At 50.2% G+C, this 18,881-nt stretch overlaps 1 protein-coding gene across 1 annotated transcript in view; it reads left to right on the forward strand.

Moving 5' to 3' along the window:
- The window catches only part of LOC144168481 (putative chitinase 10), a 114,810-nt gene that overhangs the window by 36,579 nt on the left and 59,350 nt on the right, over positions 1 to 18,881 (forward strand). The window contains exons 8-9 of the mRNA XM_077697454.1: positions 161 to 870; positions 16,393 to 16,409. Of these exons, the coding sequence (XP_077553580.1) occupies positions 161 to 870; positions 16,393 to 16,409 (727 nt within the window). The remainder of the gene's footprint in view (positions 1 to 160; positions 871 to 16,392; positions 16,410 to 18,881) is intronic.

Genomic DNA, 18,881 nt, shown 5'->3' on the forward strand with positions numbered 1-18,881 from the left:
AAGTGTGTTTATTTGAGCCAGTCTACGCAGTGCAAGCAAAAAGAGGAGCTTAACTTATTCACTCCGGTGTCCCTTTAACTTGGCGTTAAGGAGCAAATATATGAATATTTGTTCACGGCGCTCGTGTTAACATGCGTATGCCGCTTGCCGTATACAACAGGTGCAGTTTGCCCGTTCCCTGGGTCTCGCCGGTGCCATGGTGTGGTCCATTGAGACGGACGACTTCCACGGAGCCTGCGGAGGAGGGAAGAACCCCCTGCAGAAAGCAATAAGAGACGCACTTGCGAGCACAGCCGTCGTGACAGCCACAAGACCAACTCTGCCTCCATCGGCGAGTACGACGACAGCAGCAGCAGGTGTTAAAACCAGTGGGACCACTGAGACACCCGGAGCACTTGCGAGCACAGCCGTCGTGACAATCACAAGACCAACTCTGCCTCCATCGGCGAGTACGACGACGACAGCAGCAGGTGTTAAAACTAGTGGGACCACTGAGACACCCGGAGCACTTGCGAGCACAGCCGTCGTGACAACGACAAGACCAACTCTGCCTCCATCGGCGAGTACGACGACAGCAGCAGCAGGTGTTAAAACCAGTGGGACCACTGAGACACCCGGAGCAGCGTCGTCTTCTTCGGCAGCAACTGGAGCCGCCACAACGACTTCGTCGCCTTCGGAAACAACAGGGGTGGTCTCGACACCCGCCCCGCAGTTAGACTGTCCCAAGGATGGGTTTTACTCGTATCCGAACAACCCAAACAAATTCTACCGATGCGTATCTCGGCCCGACGGCACGTACACCGTCTACGTCTTCAACTGCCCTCCCACAACAGTCTTCGACCCTGCGATTACCACCTGCACATTCCCTTAGTGAAAAATGCTGCAATCATTCATACGCAGCTTCTTGTCTTCTCGCGTACTATATAGTGCATTTCTCTGAATAAAAATCACACGACGTTTTGTCGAAGACAATTCTGTAATACGGACAAGTATCACGTCTTTTTAGCTGCATAAGGTCGCTCCTGCCACAGCGACCTTCCACGGCCACAACTGTTTCTTCCAGTATCTACCATAGAAGAACTGCTGGTGGAAAAGGAAAACCTCCGTCCCGCCACGCGTGCTTTACCTCCACCGCGTGGAACTGACCTCCCTAGTGGGCTCGCCCGTTGGGAGGAGGTCGTGCTGCGGAGGCTTCGGGTTGGGGTGGCGTTATCCCCAGCAGTTACCCGCGCCTGGCCTGCCCGTTATCACGCGCCGTTTGCGGACACCTGCCCCTTCTGTGTGGCTTCTTGCGTCAGAAGCTGATGTTGAACACTTGCTGTGGACTTGTCCTGGTCTTGGAGACGCCCGAACAAAACACCTACGAGGCACAGGGCTTCATCCTGGGAGACCCCCAGATCTCAAGCGCTGGATTAGGGGGCCCTAGAACCGGTCTCTTCTTAGATTTTCGCGCGTTACTGGTGCAGTGCTGTACATATGAAAACTTTTTCTTAGGTCACAGGGCAATCTCTCGCAAAAAAAAAATTATAGGGGAAGAAAATACAATTTGAGCACCTGGGCGTAGAGATAAGTTGTATGGCGTGGTGAAGAGTAGGTTTGCCAGGACCAAACAAATGCCCGCACCTACTATTGTTTTGTCGACAGTCTGTGCAGCCTGTATTCAACCTTGAGATTCTGCTTTTGCGGGTTAGAACCAAAATGCCGGTTCGTTATGGAGTTGGTCCTTCGGTAGCTCTCGCTTGAAGATACGTCGATTAGTGCTGTTCGGGTGAATGAATGATGTGGTCTGAACTGCCCTTTAACTTTCGTTGCGCATTAAGCCTCTTAACTCTTCCTGTATTCAGTGTGACACCAAAAATACGTTTCTGATCGTCTGCGTACTTAATCAAAACCAGAGTGTTGCGGTTAGACTTGGGCGCACACATTAGAAACTAATCTTATAGGTAAAAGAGTTTCAATGAGCCACTCTTGCGAAACTGCCGCCTTGTAAATAATTGTCGAAAAATGTTTCTGTGGCTAGAGCACTTACTTCTGCGCCAAAACAGCTGTTCGCAGAGTTAGAACAAAATAAATAAAAATAAAAAATTACGAGTATTGTGAATACGAAACAAAAAATTCTCCTAAACTACCAATGTAAGAAACAAATGAAGTACGAAAAATGGCCTCCGAATTCTTCAAACACTCAGAAAAAATATTGGGGCCAATCAACAATGTGAAGGTCAACCTGTATTCCTGTAGTAGTCCTGTAGAGGTCCTATTGCTGAAGCGACCCTGTGGCTGAGAGTTTTAAGAATAAATACCGCTGTTGTGTTTTTCCAGCAGTGGGGAGAGGGGGTTACCCGTATAGTTAATACCGGATAAAAAACTAATTCCTCTCATCTTTTCCTGGTACTATTAAACACGGCGACGTATGCTCTCCCATTCCTGATAACGTACTGGACGAACATGTCCGTAGTTACATTGGCGAAGGCATCGGGATGTTCCAGTTGATCTGTCGGACCCTGAAATCCTCGTAGCTCTGCGTCAGCAAACACCTGTCAAATCTGTGCGTCGTTTAGGCAAGTTATCCATGAGCGTGCGGACTGTATTTGCCACTGAAACAGCGCCTGAACACGTTTTCCTAGGCTACACGCGCTACCGCGTATATCCTTATGTGGAGACGCCCAAGCAATGCACTAAGCGCCAGAGTTTTGGCCACGTGGCAATCATGTGTAGACTCCCGAGCCGCTGTGCTCGGTGCGGTGGCAGTCACGAAAGTTCTGAGTGTGACGCTGATAATCTTCGTTGCCCCAACTGTGGGAACAGTCACGCGCCAGTCACGGTGGTGCATAGGCACGCGCCACCAAAAGGGCGGCATTTATACATTGAAGTGGCAACGGACAAACAGACTTTCCAGTGATTTGCGCGCAGCCAGAACAACGTGTACACGCGCAAGAACACCCTTTCCTGGTTTCGTGATATATCTCACGCACGTTGAGTCTGAGAAAGGGGGAAAGGAGATTTCGGCGAGCGGAGTATGTTCGTAGAGTCAAGTCTCAACACGACCACACTACAACCAGTTCGTTCCGAATTTTGCAACTGCCGCGGGCGTTTATCGTCGCCAAGTTTTCGCGCGGCAGACACGCCCGGCTTCTCCTAACTTGTTTGAGGATGGCGGGCTTTGCCGCAAGACATGAGAACTTCCCCGCACTACACCAAACTTGTAGCACACGCGCACAGGGTAGCGACGCGCAGAACCGTAACACAGCCTAAACGCAGCCCATGTGTGCTCCTTTTTCGCGACCCAGAAGAATTGCTGAACTGATTAAACGCGTTGATCGGTAAGACCGATCTAACAGATATGAAGCCACCCTTGTTTACTAAAGGAATTTGTAGAATTTACTTAAGACGACATATTCAGTAAAAAGGTCGCGGGTCTTGATGAAGAAATAGCGGAGTTGGGCTTGTTGTTGCGGAGTTGTTGGGCTTGAACCCAGACCGTTCGCGTGAAAACTCGCGGCTCTACCCCAGCGTCACTGAGGCGGAACAAGGGGGAGTTGCTCAAGAGTATAAAAGAATTTCAAGTGAGCCACTAGACGGGGGCCGTCTAGGCGGATGCAGGTTTATCACACACGCTTCCCGGTAAGGATTGTCGTGAAAATGCGTATGGGATGTGCCTGTAACGAAAAGAGAGAGTGAGGAACCCGACCTGGACGCACACACACACACAAAAATCGGGCAAGCTTGCACTCGCGCGCAAGAGGTGATCACTGACGGACACAAATTTGAGTTTTAGCACCGCTGTGGTGTCGTGGTTGGTGTCACCCGAATGGCATTTGAAGGACCTTATGTTGAACAAGGCCAGATTGAGCCCGTCGTTTCGGCCGACATTTTCGCGCGCCACTCTGCAAGAGCGACTTATCGGCTCCGGCGGATGCTTTGCACGCCGAGCCTCTCGAAGCGCGGCTTCTTCCTCGGCCGTGCGAATTATCCGCGCCTGGGCCATGTGGAGTAAATGATCACCTACAGCAGCTTCGACATTGAAGTCGCGGCTCTTCTACGGTACAGCGCGCATGCGCACGGCGACACGAAGACGAACGAACGAGGGGCGTACGCTGAGACGCGTCTTTCTCGTTCCGAGCAAGTGGTTCCACCATACGGCGAACGTTGGAGTTTTATGTTGGCCAATCTCCCTGAGGGGGTATGCGTAGTTTGACGAACGTGCGCTCGAGGCACGCGTGCACGAGCGCTCGGCCTCTTTTTGGTATTGCAAACTGCGGGCACCATACACCAACGATTTGCTCAACAGCTTCGCTGTTAAAATAAACTAGGACCGTTCAATCGCTGGGTCCGGTGTAGTACTGTAGATGGATGGGCAAGCGCTCTTCTATAGAACTGCTATACTGGAAGCGTCTTACTCGCGAGAATAGCAGACTGAATGCATGCTTTTCGAACTCTGTTGAAACACTCAACCTGCCCACCGGCTGTGGATGACAGAGAGACGACTGCACTCAGTTTCCCAGAGACGTATTGTCGAGACGTATTGTATACCGTGGACAGTGGCTATATCTTCTGGCAACCCCTCCCTTTTAAATCCTTTTAAAAATTCCGTGTGCCCCCTTCCCCATTAAAAAAATTAAAAAAAATAAAGTGTGGAATAATACTCGCCGTAGCAAAGCTATGGCAGGTTTAAAACGAATATAATATAAACAAGCGGTCGGGCTAAAAGCCAAAAGCATTTTTTGAAGAAAAGCCGATTTTCAGGGTAAAAAAAACTTTTATTTAGAAGCTGAACCGGCCGCAGGTAAACTTATGGAGGTGAAAATTGCTTCAGGAATGTGGGACAACAGTCATCCAAACATATTAAGTAGCGACAACGAAGTGTAGCGGAAGTGAATGTACCCATTATGTTCATACTACTCTGGCCCAAGGCTGCACCGGATTCTGCACTGGCTGCAAGGGGACGTAGCGAGTTTGACCAGAATTGTTTATGGCTGAAACAGAACAGTCCTTTACTGTGGCTTCTAGAAGAGGGCTAGAAAGTCATTTATTGAGCTTCATAGTGGGAGTAGAACCGCAGTACTGAAGTCCATGTGTTGCCCTGTGGTAGTCTCGGCCCGGATCTCCAGGACGATTGCGTTCTCCATTTGACGGCTGCTCAACAATGTCACCCGCAGCTCAGGGGACAAACGGGTGAAGAGGGGTGGTAGCTGTGTCCATGCTCCAGGAGAGAGAGAGAGAGAGAGAGAGAGAGAGAGAGAGAGAGAGAGAGAGAGAGAGAGAGAGAGAGAGAGAGAGAGAGAAAGAGAGAGAGAGAGAGAGAGAGAGAGAGAGAGAGAGAGAGAAAGAGGGAGAGAGGGAGAGAGGAGGGAGAGGGGGAGCGAGAAATTTTTTTTATTCAAAGAACCTAGCCTTGCACCGAGCGGCTAGCCGCTCTAAAGGAAAATATAGAGCGGCTCTTCATGCTCTATATACAGACAGGTGCCACCGTGCAAGGAGGGCTCCCTGGGACACCAGGAAGCCTCCATAGTGTGGTTGCAACTACCTAGTACGGCTTCACTAGTATCAGAAGGTCCGCCGCGGTGGCTCAGTGGCTAAGCATTGCGCTGCTGAGCCCAAGGTCACGGGTTCAATTCCCGGTCACGGCGGGCGCCTTCTGATGGAGGCGAAAAGTGAGAGCCCCCGTGTGATCGAGATTTAGCCGCGCGTTGAAGATCCCCTGGTGGTCAAAATTAATCCGGAGCCCTCCACTACGGCGTGCCTCATCGCCTGCGTAGCGTCGGCGCGTTACACCTCGTAATCAACCAAATGAAGTATCAGTGTTATCTTTCTAATAAGATACCGACGAGTAAAGTAGTATATATATATATATATATATATATATATATATATATATATATATATATATATATATATATATATATATATATATATATATATATATATATATATATATATATATATATAAGTGCAAGAATAAATGTTTCTTGAACACCGGCAAATATCAAGAAAAAGAAAGACACGTCGAAAGAGGAATGGTATAACGTTTCGGCCGAGGGACCGGCCTTCGTCAGAATAACAGTGGCGGTCGTTGTCACGAATCATAAAATAGAAATAAGTTTACTGACGTTTCAGGGAGAGGACTCCCTTTCTTCAGAGTACAAAATAAGTTCGTTTCAGAGTTATATATATACAGAAAATGTAGCAAGGGTGAGGGCAAGGTAAGAGGAGGGAGAGTTTGTACAAATCGATCATGGTTGGTGGGTAGCAAAAGAATGAAGAGAGAGCGGGAAAATAAATTATAAGAAGGACAATAAGAACACACAGTTACGCGGTACGAACATGAGAAAAAAAGAGAGGGAGAGAGAGAAGAACCAACACGGAGGAAAAAATAAATAATTAAAAAATATAACCAGGTAATTTTCCCCTCCCCCGTGGCAACTGGGGTGAAAGAGGGGTCTAAACAAGATATGCCCATGCACGTGTTTGACATGGGCAAAAAGATTAGTCACGATGAACGAAGAAGTTCCAAAGAAATATGCAAATGCACACAAAGGGCGAACATCTGCCCATACACACCCGTTCTAAGAATCCGGGTAAGGTCATTGAAACAAGAGACACGTGGTTTCTGTTGGTGGGAGGCAAGGGTCATGCCCAAAAGCAGTAGGAAAGGTATTCTGGAGGTCGTGGGTTCGGATCCCACCTGGCGGGCATTTTTTCTCCACTTTCTTATTTTCCAAATTCTTTATCTTGACGTACTACATCCTCCCCTTTGCTTTCCGAGGTTGTCTTGACTGCCAATTCTTATTTCTGTCTTATTTCAACGAGCCCCTCATTTCCTATTCTGATTCGCTACATGCATAGCGAGGGCCTCTGTTCTGGCAGTCTTGGTGCCAAGGTTAGCTTAAGAGGGTTCACCGCTGGTCGACCACTCTCGACATGTCGTAGTCACGCCCGGGGGTTAAAAAGAAGGTCCCCTTCACCCCGAGTAGTCCGAGTGGTGCTGGCTACCACCCCAAGCGCAGGAAACAAAAACACGTGAACATAAATACCCCAGAAAGTGGAGGCTAAAGTAGCCCCGCCGGTAGCGTAGTGCTTATCGCACCAGACCGGTATTCTGGAGGTCGTGGGTTCAGATCCCACCTGGCGGGCATTTTTTCTCCACTTTCTTATTTTCCAAATTCTTTATCTTGACGTAATACATCCTCCCCTTTGCTTTCCGAGGTTGTCTTGACTGCCAATTCTTATTTCTGTCTTATTTCAACGAGCCCCTCATTTCCTATTCTGATTCGCTACATGCATAGCGAGGGCCTCTGTTCTGGCAGTCTTGGTGCCAAGGTTAGCTTAAGAGGGTTCACCGCTGGTCGACCACTCTCGACATGTCGTAGTCACGCCCGGGGGTTAAAAAGAAGGTCCCCTTCACCCCGAGTAGTCCGAGTAGTGCTGGCTACCACCCCCAAGCGCAGTAAACAAAAACACGTGAACATAAATACCCCAGAAAGTGGAGGCTAAAGTAGCCCCGCCGGTAGCGTAGTGGTTATCGCACCAGACCGGTATTCTGGAGGTCGTGGGTTCAGATCCCACCTAGCTGGCGGGCATTTTTTCTCCACTTTCTTATTTTCCAAATTCTTTATCTTGACGTACTACATCCTCCTCTTTGCTTTCCGAGGTTGTCTTGACTGCAAATTCTTATGTCTGTCTTATTTCAACGACCCCTCATTTCCTATTCTGATTCGCTATATATATATATATATATATATATATATATATATATATATATATATATACAGAAACATAGGTCGGCAGTCTACAACGCCAAAGGAGGCATAGGGGTGTGGTTAGGCTCTATTTTTTACTATGATAATGAAGTTAAGATTTTTTTTTCATTATCATAGTAAAAAATAGAGCCTAACCACACCCTATGCCTCCTTTGGCGTTGTAGACTGCCGACCTATGTTTCTGTATTTCCTCAACGAGCCCCTCATTTACTTACTATATATATATATATATATATATATATATATATATATATATATATATATATATATATATATATATATATATATATATATTAGGTGTGAGCTTTGCGGCTACAGCTTGTCTGCCGCCGTACGTAGCAATTGCTCACTATCATCACCACCGACTTGAAGTCATCACTTCTTCATTCCTTGTACATACTCATCATCATCGACGATCCCGCTTCATCGGAGATCATCATCAGTGCTTGGGCTTGATCGCCATCTTGGGTTTTTCTTCCGACTCGTCTTCGAATAAAGGAGCTACGAAGCAACTGTCTTGTCGCCTCCTATCTAAAGCCTCACAATATATATATATATATATATATATATATATATATATATATATATATTGTCACGAAGACAAGGACGATGCAGTTGTCTTGAATGAGAAACACGTTTATTGGAGCGAACTTGTGCTCCCCTAACAACTCAAGAGAATACAGAGGCGGCGAAGCAGCGGTCAACAAAGTGACTTGCACAGGCGAGTGTCGTCGAATCGAATGCCCCGGCGTCCGCACTGCAGGCTTTTTATCTTTTGGCGCGCGTGGTTCTCGAAACGTCGATTCGTATCGAGAACATAGTAGATCCAAGAAGATTATTCTGGGCTGTTCACGTTAGATGGGAATGCTCTCCCTATCACAACAGATAACACATGCGGCATAGAAAGAAAGAATGGAACACGCGCTTCCCTTGGCGCAGAGATAACACAGACCGGCGCAGCCGGGCGGTAAAAGCAAAACACAAATACACAAACCCAATGTATGGTTCGCGGCAATATATATATATATATATATATATATATATATATATATATATAGTCAAAACCGGTTATAGCGTACTGCAATATGCGCCACGATTAGTTCGATATAGCCAAACCCGCCACCCGCCTGCAACGAGGTTATGGCTACGAGTTCGCAACGCGCGGGAATCCCCTTGCCATTACCGCATGCAGAAAGGAACAAAATAAAGTATGTCATTACCATACACAAAACAATCGATTTATTGGAAATAATAAAGCTACTTTCCAGTTTAATGCCTTAACTGCCTACTTCCAGAAAAAAGCGGTGATTTATGTTTTCCCTTTCGTTTTGGCAGCGTCAACTAGCACAGAATTCTTTACACGAGACATTGTTTCCACCAGTTCGAGTCCATGTCCTTCAATGTCGAAGAAATATTGGCGGAGGACGTCGACTGCCGAAAGCACTTCATTAAGCGTTGGACGGTTTTCACTCGCGACATCCTCTGCCTCCTCGGTGTTTTTCATTAGCATTGCGACGGTGCTGCTGATGTTGCCCGCGTCCGAGGTACAGTGACGGCAACGTCATCGTCGACACTCAGGAAATCTTCGAAGGACACTCCTTTCGGCACAGCACCGGGAAAGTTGGCGAGCTGCCGCCTTGGTCCGGACTCACTTCACTGACTGGGCGGGTTCCGTAGAGAGTTCGGCTCGTCGGAAACAGTTACGGAAAGTGTCGGGCGTCATGTTACTCCATACGAGGCGCAATGTCTCAGTCGCGGCCTTTGCTCCGTGGTCGCGGCCAATCAACATCTCAATCGCCGCTCCGAGACCATGCATTTTGGCGGCCATTGTAGCCACGCCGAGTTCGATATATCAGGTGTGAAGTTCGTTATAAGGAATATGCTTTGCGTGTAATTCCGTAACTGATTTATTTTTGTGCGATATATAGCATAATTTGCTCTATCCGGGTTCGTTATAGTCGGGTTTGACTGTATATGGTCATAACATCATAAGATGGGCATAACTTCCATAACTTTCAGTGATGACCACTCAAAAGATGGCCTCTTCCCTGGCGGCTGACTGTGAAGTACCTGGGGCTGCTCATTGACTGCCGGCTCACATGGCTGCCGGCTGTCAAGGCCCTCCGAGAACGCAGCGCACGGGTGGTGGTCCCAGGGGTGCGGCAGCGTCTGGCTCGAGACAATGGTTACTCACAGCAGGTGGTGCAATGCGTGTTCCATGGTATGGCCTCCTCAGCTATGGTGTGCGTGCTTCCCCTCGCCTCGACGCTGGAAGGAGCTGGAGATGGACCAGTGCCGCGCCATTCGCGGCCCTCACATTGGGGGCCTGTGTTAGGTGCTGCGTCCTCTCGTGGAAGCTGCGTGCATCGTCCTCGCTCCCATTTCATCACCGATAGCCGCGGCCGTTTCGACGCTCCTGGACTTCGTATCACCTTTCCTCGCACAATGGCGGTAACAGCCCCTTGAGAGCAGGGAATTCGGGACAACGCAAAACTCTCAACGTCAACTCACCCAGGCATCCTACGGTGGAATTGCCGGGGCCTAGCAAACAAAATTGGAGAACTGAAATTCCGAGTCCAATAGGGCAAGCTTCGGATATGGGAATCGCTCTTGCAGGAACATAATACACTGCACCCACTACCTGGCTTTTGGGGTAACATTTTCCTACACCAGATTGGCGCAAGAATACCACAGGTGGCCATCCTGGCAAGGCTGCCGTTTATGTATCTACTCAATACCCACATACGCAGACAGACCTTAATGAATGGTGTAACACTAACCAGGAAGTCATTGCTGTTCACGTGCGTCTTCAGCGCGGTGCGGGGATATCCGTCTCGATCTGCATACACCCTGCATCATCGGCCCGTTTACGTCTCGGCTGGTTTGCTCATTTAAGAAGAGCGTGCCTGGGTGTCCCAATCCTTGTCGGCGGTGACTTTAATGCACCACACATGAAATGGGGATACGCAATGACCTCCCGGCGTGGTACAAAAATTTACGAGGCTTTTTAGACGCGGCGTGTGAGCTTCTCATCGTTCCTTTCACGCCTACCCGCTCGACTACTACAATTTATTCCGATCTGGCGTGGTGGATGGCAAAATCGGACGCCCTACTGGCAGGTACAGCCAGACGCCTGGGGCAGTGATCACCTCCCCCTACTTATTGATCTACGCCCGCACACTTCCTCAAAGGTCGAGCGGGAGGCCGGTGTTGCCAACTGGGACATGTTCCGCTCATTTACTGCGGACGTGCCGCTATCGGGATGTACATTACGCAGTACACTGACTCTAAAGCTAAAGGAGGCTACGATCGAAACGTGCGTAGAGGCAGCGAAACCGAACACCGACATACACCTCGTTAATTTGTGGGCCGCACGGAAAAGAGTAGATACCACTGCTCGGAAAAATCAGGACTCCCTCCCGTACAGGATCAGGGTTGTACCCTTACAGCTTAAGCCCGACAATACCAAACGGTTCTTTCACTTAAAATGTGGCTACGGTGGGGCGACGGTATGAATGGCCGTACATCAAATAACACATTTTGTAGCACATTCCAAGCGATAGAAAACGGGCGTCGGCCGCCCGATCCAGTGGCAATCTCCCGCCTTGTGGCCCAGGAGACTGCAGAGGAATGTGCCAAAGGGGCAGCTCGACAATTCTTGCCTTTATACGATGCGTTGCACACGCTTCCCTAAGATCTGCCTCCTCCTGCAGCAGACACGGACGGCCTGGAGGCTCCGTTTACGCTTCCGGAACTAATCGCCGCTATTGAATGTTCCAAAAAACGTACCGCACCAGGCCTGGATAGCATACCGTATGAGGTTTACCAAGACCTGGATATTCTCGGTAATATTTTGGAAATGTTCATGTCAGCAAATGGTGTATCTTCAGATTTACCTCACCCTGTACCACGATATATGTGATTTCATTTATATTTTTTGTTGTTGCGCACTTACCCTGCCTGTAAACTGTATGTTATCTGTCATGTACTTTCCCGATTTCCCCCCTTACCCAATGCCCTGTTCTGGGGCCTGTAAGGTTTTTTTTTGAATAAAGAATAAAGAATAAAGAAATAATGAATGAGACATGGGCGACCTCAACAATCCCAGTGGAATGGAAACACTCAATAGTTATCCGGACCGCTCATACGTTTCCTGAGCGAAACGAATTTGCATGAACGACTGTAGTGCCCAAAACGGGACTTGAGTGCGCGCTTTCCCACTCCTATCTATTCCTCTTTTCCAGCCCTCTCTTTTATCCCCTGAACCCCACTCCCCCAGTTCAGGGTAGCAAACCGAATGCTGTCTGGTTATGCTATCTGCTTAACCTGCCGGCCTTTCCGGCCTTACTTCCTCCTCGTCCATTAAAGCCAATATTCTGCTTTTTCTAAATTATGTTCGACCAATTGTCTTCATTTACGCTATTATAACGATTACAGTTGTTACATCCCCCAAATCTGCATTTTTGCGTAAATGAAGGGCGTTACAAGTTTTCAATTTTAAGTGTTTTTTTAATATTTGTCCTATTTTTTGGTTTTCCAAAATTCTGTCCGAACAGTTACCTCCATTCGCGTTATTATAACAAATAAAGGTGGAACTTCCGCGAAATCTGCTTTATTGTGGAAATCCAGGGCGTTACACGGTCCGCCCCTTTTCGTTAGTTTTTGTTTTTCTTGTTTCTTTTTGTTTCCAAATGTCTCTCCGAAGAATTATCTCCATTTACGCTATTATAACGATTAAAAGTGGAACTCTCGCAAGATCGGAATTATTGTGCTAATGCGGTGTGGTAAAATGTTCGCCCCTTTCGCAATATTTTCTATTTCTCTTATTTTGGGTTTTTCAAAATGCTGTTCGACCAATTATCCACATTTAAGCTATTATAACGACTACAGGTGAAACTTCCGCCAAATCTGCATTTTTGTGGAAGTGCAGGACGTTACACCATCCTGGCTGCGGGTGGGGGTAATCGGCAAAGAATAAAAGTACAGTGACCATTTTATTGGATGCGTGGTAAGTTTCTGTGCGAACATGACGATAGAAAATGGAGTAAGTGTTGTTTAAGTAGCAGTGCGATGGATACGAATAAGATATTTTATTTAACTTCGGTCAAGCCTATTTTGCCGTAATCAATGTCGCCCCCTCCACGGTGGGATGGACAAACGCAGCAGAAACACTCATCTTAAAGAGTATTCTTCGGCAAATTGCATGCGCCGAAGAGATGCAGGAGCCAGAATTGCGTTATTACGGCCGCATTTTAGTGCAGGTGAAAACTAGTGACAATTTCAGCAGAAGAGCTCACGCGAGATTAAAAACAGAGGCGCAGGAGAATAAAGAGGTCGACCAATCCAGAGCAACACGAACAGCCCGACGATAAAGTTTCGCTTGTAAGGGAAGTGAAGCGAGGCTGTCATAAAAGGCTAAGCAGACAAAAGCTCACCCGTGTGCTTTAGGCAGGCTGCTGGCAATGTCAAAAATAAAGAGTAGAGGACTACGCGATCCAGCTGGCGCGTTAGAACTCGCACAGCACATGCCGTGGTACCGAACAACAATACGGCCTTGCAAACACCTGGCATATATCCTCTGGCACCTTTTTTTGCGAGAGTTTGCCGTACGGCATAACAGTTATATATACATCACATTTGTTTCACGCAGAAACGTCAGCAGAGACCGGTACTGAGGGCCCCATGTCCACCGCTGTAGATCATGGGTCTCCCAGGATGGAGCCCTGTGCCCCGGAGGTGCTGCAGGCGAGAGGTTTGAAGGGCAGGGAGGTCCATAGAAGGTGGCTCGTGTCGGCTTCGGACGCAGGGACCGTACAAAAGGGACAGGTGTCCGCAAACGGTGCGTGATAGCGGGCAGGCCAAGCGTGGGTTACCTGTGGGGATAAGGCCACCCCAACTCGAAGCCTCCGCAGCAGGACCTCCTCCCAGCGAGCGAGCCCACTGGGAGGTCAGTTCCACGCTGTGGAAGTAAAGCACGCGCGGCGCGGCGGAGGTTCCCCTTTTCCACCAGCAGTTCTTCTAGGGTGGACACCGGAAGAAGTGGTAGTGGCCGTGGAAGGTCTATACAGCGACAGGCGGGATCCGCCGCTATGTGGGCAGGAAGCATGTCCTGGCGAACCCACAAAACACGCACTGGGCATGGGTATGTGTCCAGGATCGCGTGAATACGTGCCGACATGCTGGTGCTACGCGCAACGCGACGTAAATCACGTATCGCTGTCGTTGAGTCCGTGTAAATTTCCAGTTTCACGCCGGTAGTTACAGTCGATGCAAGCGCTTGGAGACCATCCCGAATTACAGTAAGTTCTGCCAACAGGCTTGGTAGAGGGCGGAGGGTCTCGTAGGCGCAGCACTGGTTTAAGGTTGGGTGAGAGGTACAAGCCAAGGCTGTGGTTTCGAGGCAGTCGTGTGCCCCGGCGTCCATGAAAGCCTGCATTTCTCGTGGCCGCGTCGCAGGCGCCCAGTGACGGACATGAAGGAGGTCTTCATCCGGAGGTTGAAGGCCAGAGGTTCGGACATGTAGCCTTGCCAGAGGCTTGTTGTCCGTCACCTGATATAGCCAGGGCGGTCTAGCCGCAGAAAAGGCTGGCATCGTATCAGGAACCTGGCCCATTTATGCAGCGAGAGCTGCTGCCTCCGGTGAGCGGAGCGGACCGAGCAGGCGAGCGGAATGACGCTGATGAATGATCTCATCTAGCGTGTTTAGCTGGGCTTCGGCTTGTAGCGGTGGAATTGGTGTTATGCGAGGGAGGCTAGTAATGGTGCGCATGGCGGCCCTGTTGATGGCCTCAAGCCGAGCCCAGTCCGCTTGCGTCATGTGCTGGAACTGTGCCTGATACACAAGCCGTGGCTGTAGTACGGAGCGCACTAGGAGACGGGAAGTCGCCCAGCAGGCCCCTTCAGGCTTCTGAGCGATGCGGCGAACGAAGGGGAGCATCTGTCCGGTTTGCTGTCGAGCAGATCGGAGCCCCTGAGCTGCTGACCCTGATGCCGATATTTCTGGTCCAAGGATCCGAAGACGGTCAACAGTGGGTATGTCGTTCCCATTCAGTTGCAGTGAAATGGGAGACACTGCAAGCAGGCGGCGGCCCCAAGCGTTGGCCACGGGAAGTAAAGCAGTTTTCTCTTGCGAGAGAGGGAGGCCCGCATACTCGCACCATCTCTTGCAATCTGTTAGTGCTTGCTGGAGGCACTCGGCTTGTCGTGACAGGTCTGGATGCACTGACCACACCGTAATGTCATCCGCGCACATGAGTAAATATAGATCTCGGATTGAAGCAAGGTGCCAAGCTAGCGGCAACAAGACGATGTTGAAAAGAAGCGGAGACAGAACAGACCCTTGTGGTACGCCTCGGACTGGTGTAATGTGACCGAAATTTGCTCCGTTGATGCGGATGGAAAAATAACGGTGTTGAAGGAAGTATCGGACGAAATCGCAGACTTTGTCTGGAAGGTGGAGGCCATTTAGAACTTGTAGGATGGCAGCGTGATTAACGTTGTCATACGCCTTACCTATGTCCATGGCGAGCACAGTTCTCACATGGCGGGATCGGCCTCCAACTAAAACAATAGATGAGAGGTATTCCAACCCATCCTCAGTACCGAGATAGGGCCTGAATCCAATTTTCACCGGGTGATACCATTGGAAGGTATCAAGCCACCACTTAAGCCGTGTTGCAAGCATTCGCTCTAACAACTTGCACAGCGGCGATGTCAGGGTGATGGGGCGCAAGTTCTGAAGTACATGTGGTGGTTTCCCGGGCTTTGGAATGGGAACAATATCCGCCCGAAGCCAAGAGTCAGGTAGTTGACCGGAGAGCCACACCTGATTAACCGAGTCCAAAAGCGGCATGAGGGCTGGGTCGTCGATGTTCTTGTACACCTCATCAGTTATGCCGTCGGGACCTGGAGCAGTCCGCTGTTTAGAGGGATCGATCGCTGCCAGGAATTAAGCCGCTGTCAACGGTTCCCAAAACGGCTTCATGAGTAGGCCGTAATCCAACATCGTTCGGCAGGGGGAACGGAGGCGGCATGGCCACTGGCACTACATGAAATGCAGGAAACAAGGCCCGAGCAACGTCGGGGGAGAATTGTGCCGGATCCTTGTTTGGCGTATAATACAAGCGCTGGCAGCTGCATCCGGAGGGCGACTGCCCGATTCCATGGCGCCAAACGTGCGCCATACAGACGCCGTTGAGGAAGATGGGCCTAGAGAGGCTCACCAGTCAAGCCAGTGCTGCCTCGACAGTCTTTTTTCGTGCGGTCTGGCAGTAGCGGTAAGGCGCTGATACTGAAGCCTGGCCGGTATGGATGAAGGATCCCGTGCGGCAGTTACTTCAGCTTGCTTGCGCTGAGCCCAAAGCTCCAGGATCCGAAGATCGGGCTTTGGGCGAGACTCCTCCACTAACGTATGTTGATAGGCGTGCATAAGGACACGCCGAAAAAGAGCGGTGGGGTCCGGAATGGGCGCCGAGAAGGATGCATTCAGTGTGGAACGGAAGGTGTCCCAGTTCACCACTGTGCAACGGCGACGAAGGCGACCCGTCGACTCTAGAATGAGGACCAGGTCAATGGGGTGATGGTCGCTGCCCCAGCAGTCAGCTTCACGTTTCCAAGATGCCGTTTGTGCACCCAGCCACCACGACAAGTTAGGTGAGTACGGTGGCATCTGTGCGTGCGTACACAGGCGTGTCGGGCAAGAGATGCCATTCAGAAGCGTTAAGCGGTCATCACTGAAGTGCTCCAGTACCACACGACCACGCTCACTCGAGGACGGTAATCTCCAATCACAGTGCGGAGCATTAAAGTCTCCCGCCACAAGTATGGTGCACCCAGGGTTGGTTCACTGAAGTGCGGTAAGCCAGCCCAGCCGCCAGCGGGGCGCACGACCACTGTAAGGGCGCACATATCAAGAAACCAGGATTACCGCACAACGAGGAAGTTGCACCTTTACCGCTACCACCTCCTGCCAGGCGGTACACCATGTGGCCAGAGGGATGGGACTCTGAGGAAACCGAGATGGAACATAAATGGCCGCCTTGCCCGGAGGAGTAGAACTGGAGCTGCACCGGCGATCAGGGATTGACGGCTCCGCGTACGCCGTAAATTGCGGCAGGCGTGGGAGAGAGTTTGTCTCCTGAAGAAAGAAGGCCCAGGCATGGAGCTTGCCCAGACGGAGCCTTTCACGGAGCTCTCCCATTTTCGTGGAGAGGCTCCGACAGTTCCACTGTACAATATACTGTGTTCGGGCATATTGACGGACTGTTTAGCGAAGTTGTGCAGCAAGTACAGATACCAATGACTTGGTCTTGGTGGGTTAATGCAGAGGAGGCTGGCGGTGAGGGAATGGAATTCGTGGACGGCGTGCTTTGATGATGCTTGGAGAAAAGACGAGGCGGACTTGAAGAGTCTTGGGACGATTGAGGTAAGCGTTACTGGCGGCGAGTTAATTGAGACTTGCGCTTGGTCAGTTTGGTAATTTCACCATGCAGCAAGGCCAGCTTTTGGTCCAGGGCAACAAGCTCGTCTTCTGTAGGGGATGAAGGAACCTCAGAAAGAGGTTGCCGACGATGGTACGAACGGCGAACAACGTCTCGATATGTTGGCTGCGATGGAGGCTCTGTGGCTTCCTCCTCCATTGCATCCTCATCTTCCTACACCAAGCAACCGAATAGGTTGAATGCCGAGGTTGGGTCTGGCTGAGAACGAGCACGCTATGCACGACGCTTATCACGCGTTGCCTTACTCTTGGTGGGGCAGCCTTTATCGGTGATCTCATGATCATCAGGGCCGCACAGACCGCACTTGAATTTTGGCTATTGAGGCGATGCAGTTGCGTCCTCACGGGCATCCGGGTCTGGGAAAGGGCAAGGCTTGCTCATGTGACCTTGTCTTAAACAACGGTAGCAGTGCACTACCCCTGCTTTATATGGACGAGGTCGAAGAACACAGCCATTGTAGAATAGGCGGTTTGGGGGATCAAGCGGGCCCCGTAGCGTAATAAGGCAAGTGCGTCCTGATCCCATATACCGTACAAGAAGCACTTGATGTGTGTCACATTTGATGTTGTCACGAATGTAGTCCGGATTCTCGCCAGGGTCTACACCCGCGACAACATAGCGGCGGATGTCGGTGCCTGAAACCAGCTACGCTTGCACTTGTAGAATCGTGTCGGCACTGAGAGCTATGTGCTGCAGTGAGCATAACTTTGCCACGGCGTCCATTCACACGGATACCGTGTTTGTTGGCCGGTGATAAGCATATCCGGTGAATTCATTGGTGCCGAGACAGCTATCTAGCAACATCTGCAAGGTTTTTGTGGAAAGATTCAGAATGTTGAAATGCTGTCGTGGCTTGATGGCAACTTTGTATCTGGATGAGTGCTGGGCTTGGGGCAAGGAGTTCCGTGGGGTAGAAGTCGTCGCACATATTTTTGCGCGAAGTGGTGACGAACCTATCTCCACTAAGGATGCAGGCTGCTGAGTGTCGCCCGGTGCACAGGCCCACTTCGCAGCAGGCGGTAGGGTAGCTGCCTCTGGCACACCAGTAGTCTTGTCGGCCGGTCGCTTCGGTGACGTGTCGGCGGGTGGTAACGGGAGCGGAGACGTTACCTCCATCAGTGGCGGAAAGTCATCACTAGCACCAGCAGTAGCGTCAGCGGCAGCAGATGCACCTGGCACCGGCATGTTTTGTGTAAGTCGTTCCTGTTCCAGGGCGTCAGACATGGCAGGGCCTTGTCTTGCTCGCAGGCAGCTCAGTGGCAGCTGTGCTAGGCCTACCAGCCGAGGGTAGGGCTCCGAGCTTGGAGGCAACCCCGTGGGGTCCTTCTTGAGCTTGCCGCCGTGTCGTATCGGTGCCAGGAGGATGGTACAGTCGTTAGAACGAGCAGGGATGATGCAGCAAGAGTATTGAGCCCGATAAGACGAAAACAACGAGTAGCCGCACTCTAAGAACTAAAGGAGTCCCACCAATTCCCAAAGGGAATAGAAACCCTTGTCCCATATACGATTCCCTTTTCCAGCATCAGGCAACTCCCTTTTTAGCAGAATAGCCTTACCCTTCACAAGGGAGTCGCAGGCCTCTCGCGGAGAGGGGGTCGAGGTATTCTCACAGGAGTTGCGGGAA

This window comes from Haemaphysalis longicornis, unplaced genomic scaffold (genome assembly GCF_048455015.1).
Source record: "Haemaphysalis longicornis isolate Haplotype H1 unplaced genomic scaffold, Haemaphysalis longicornis Haplotype H1 scaffold_2, whole genome shotgun sequence".
NCBI lineage: Eukaryota > Metazoa > Arthropoda > Arachnida > Ixodida > Ixodidae > Haemaphysalis > Haemaphysalis longicornis.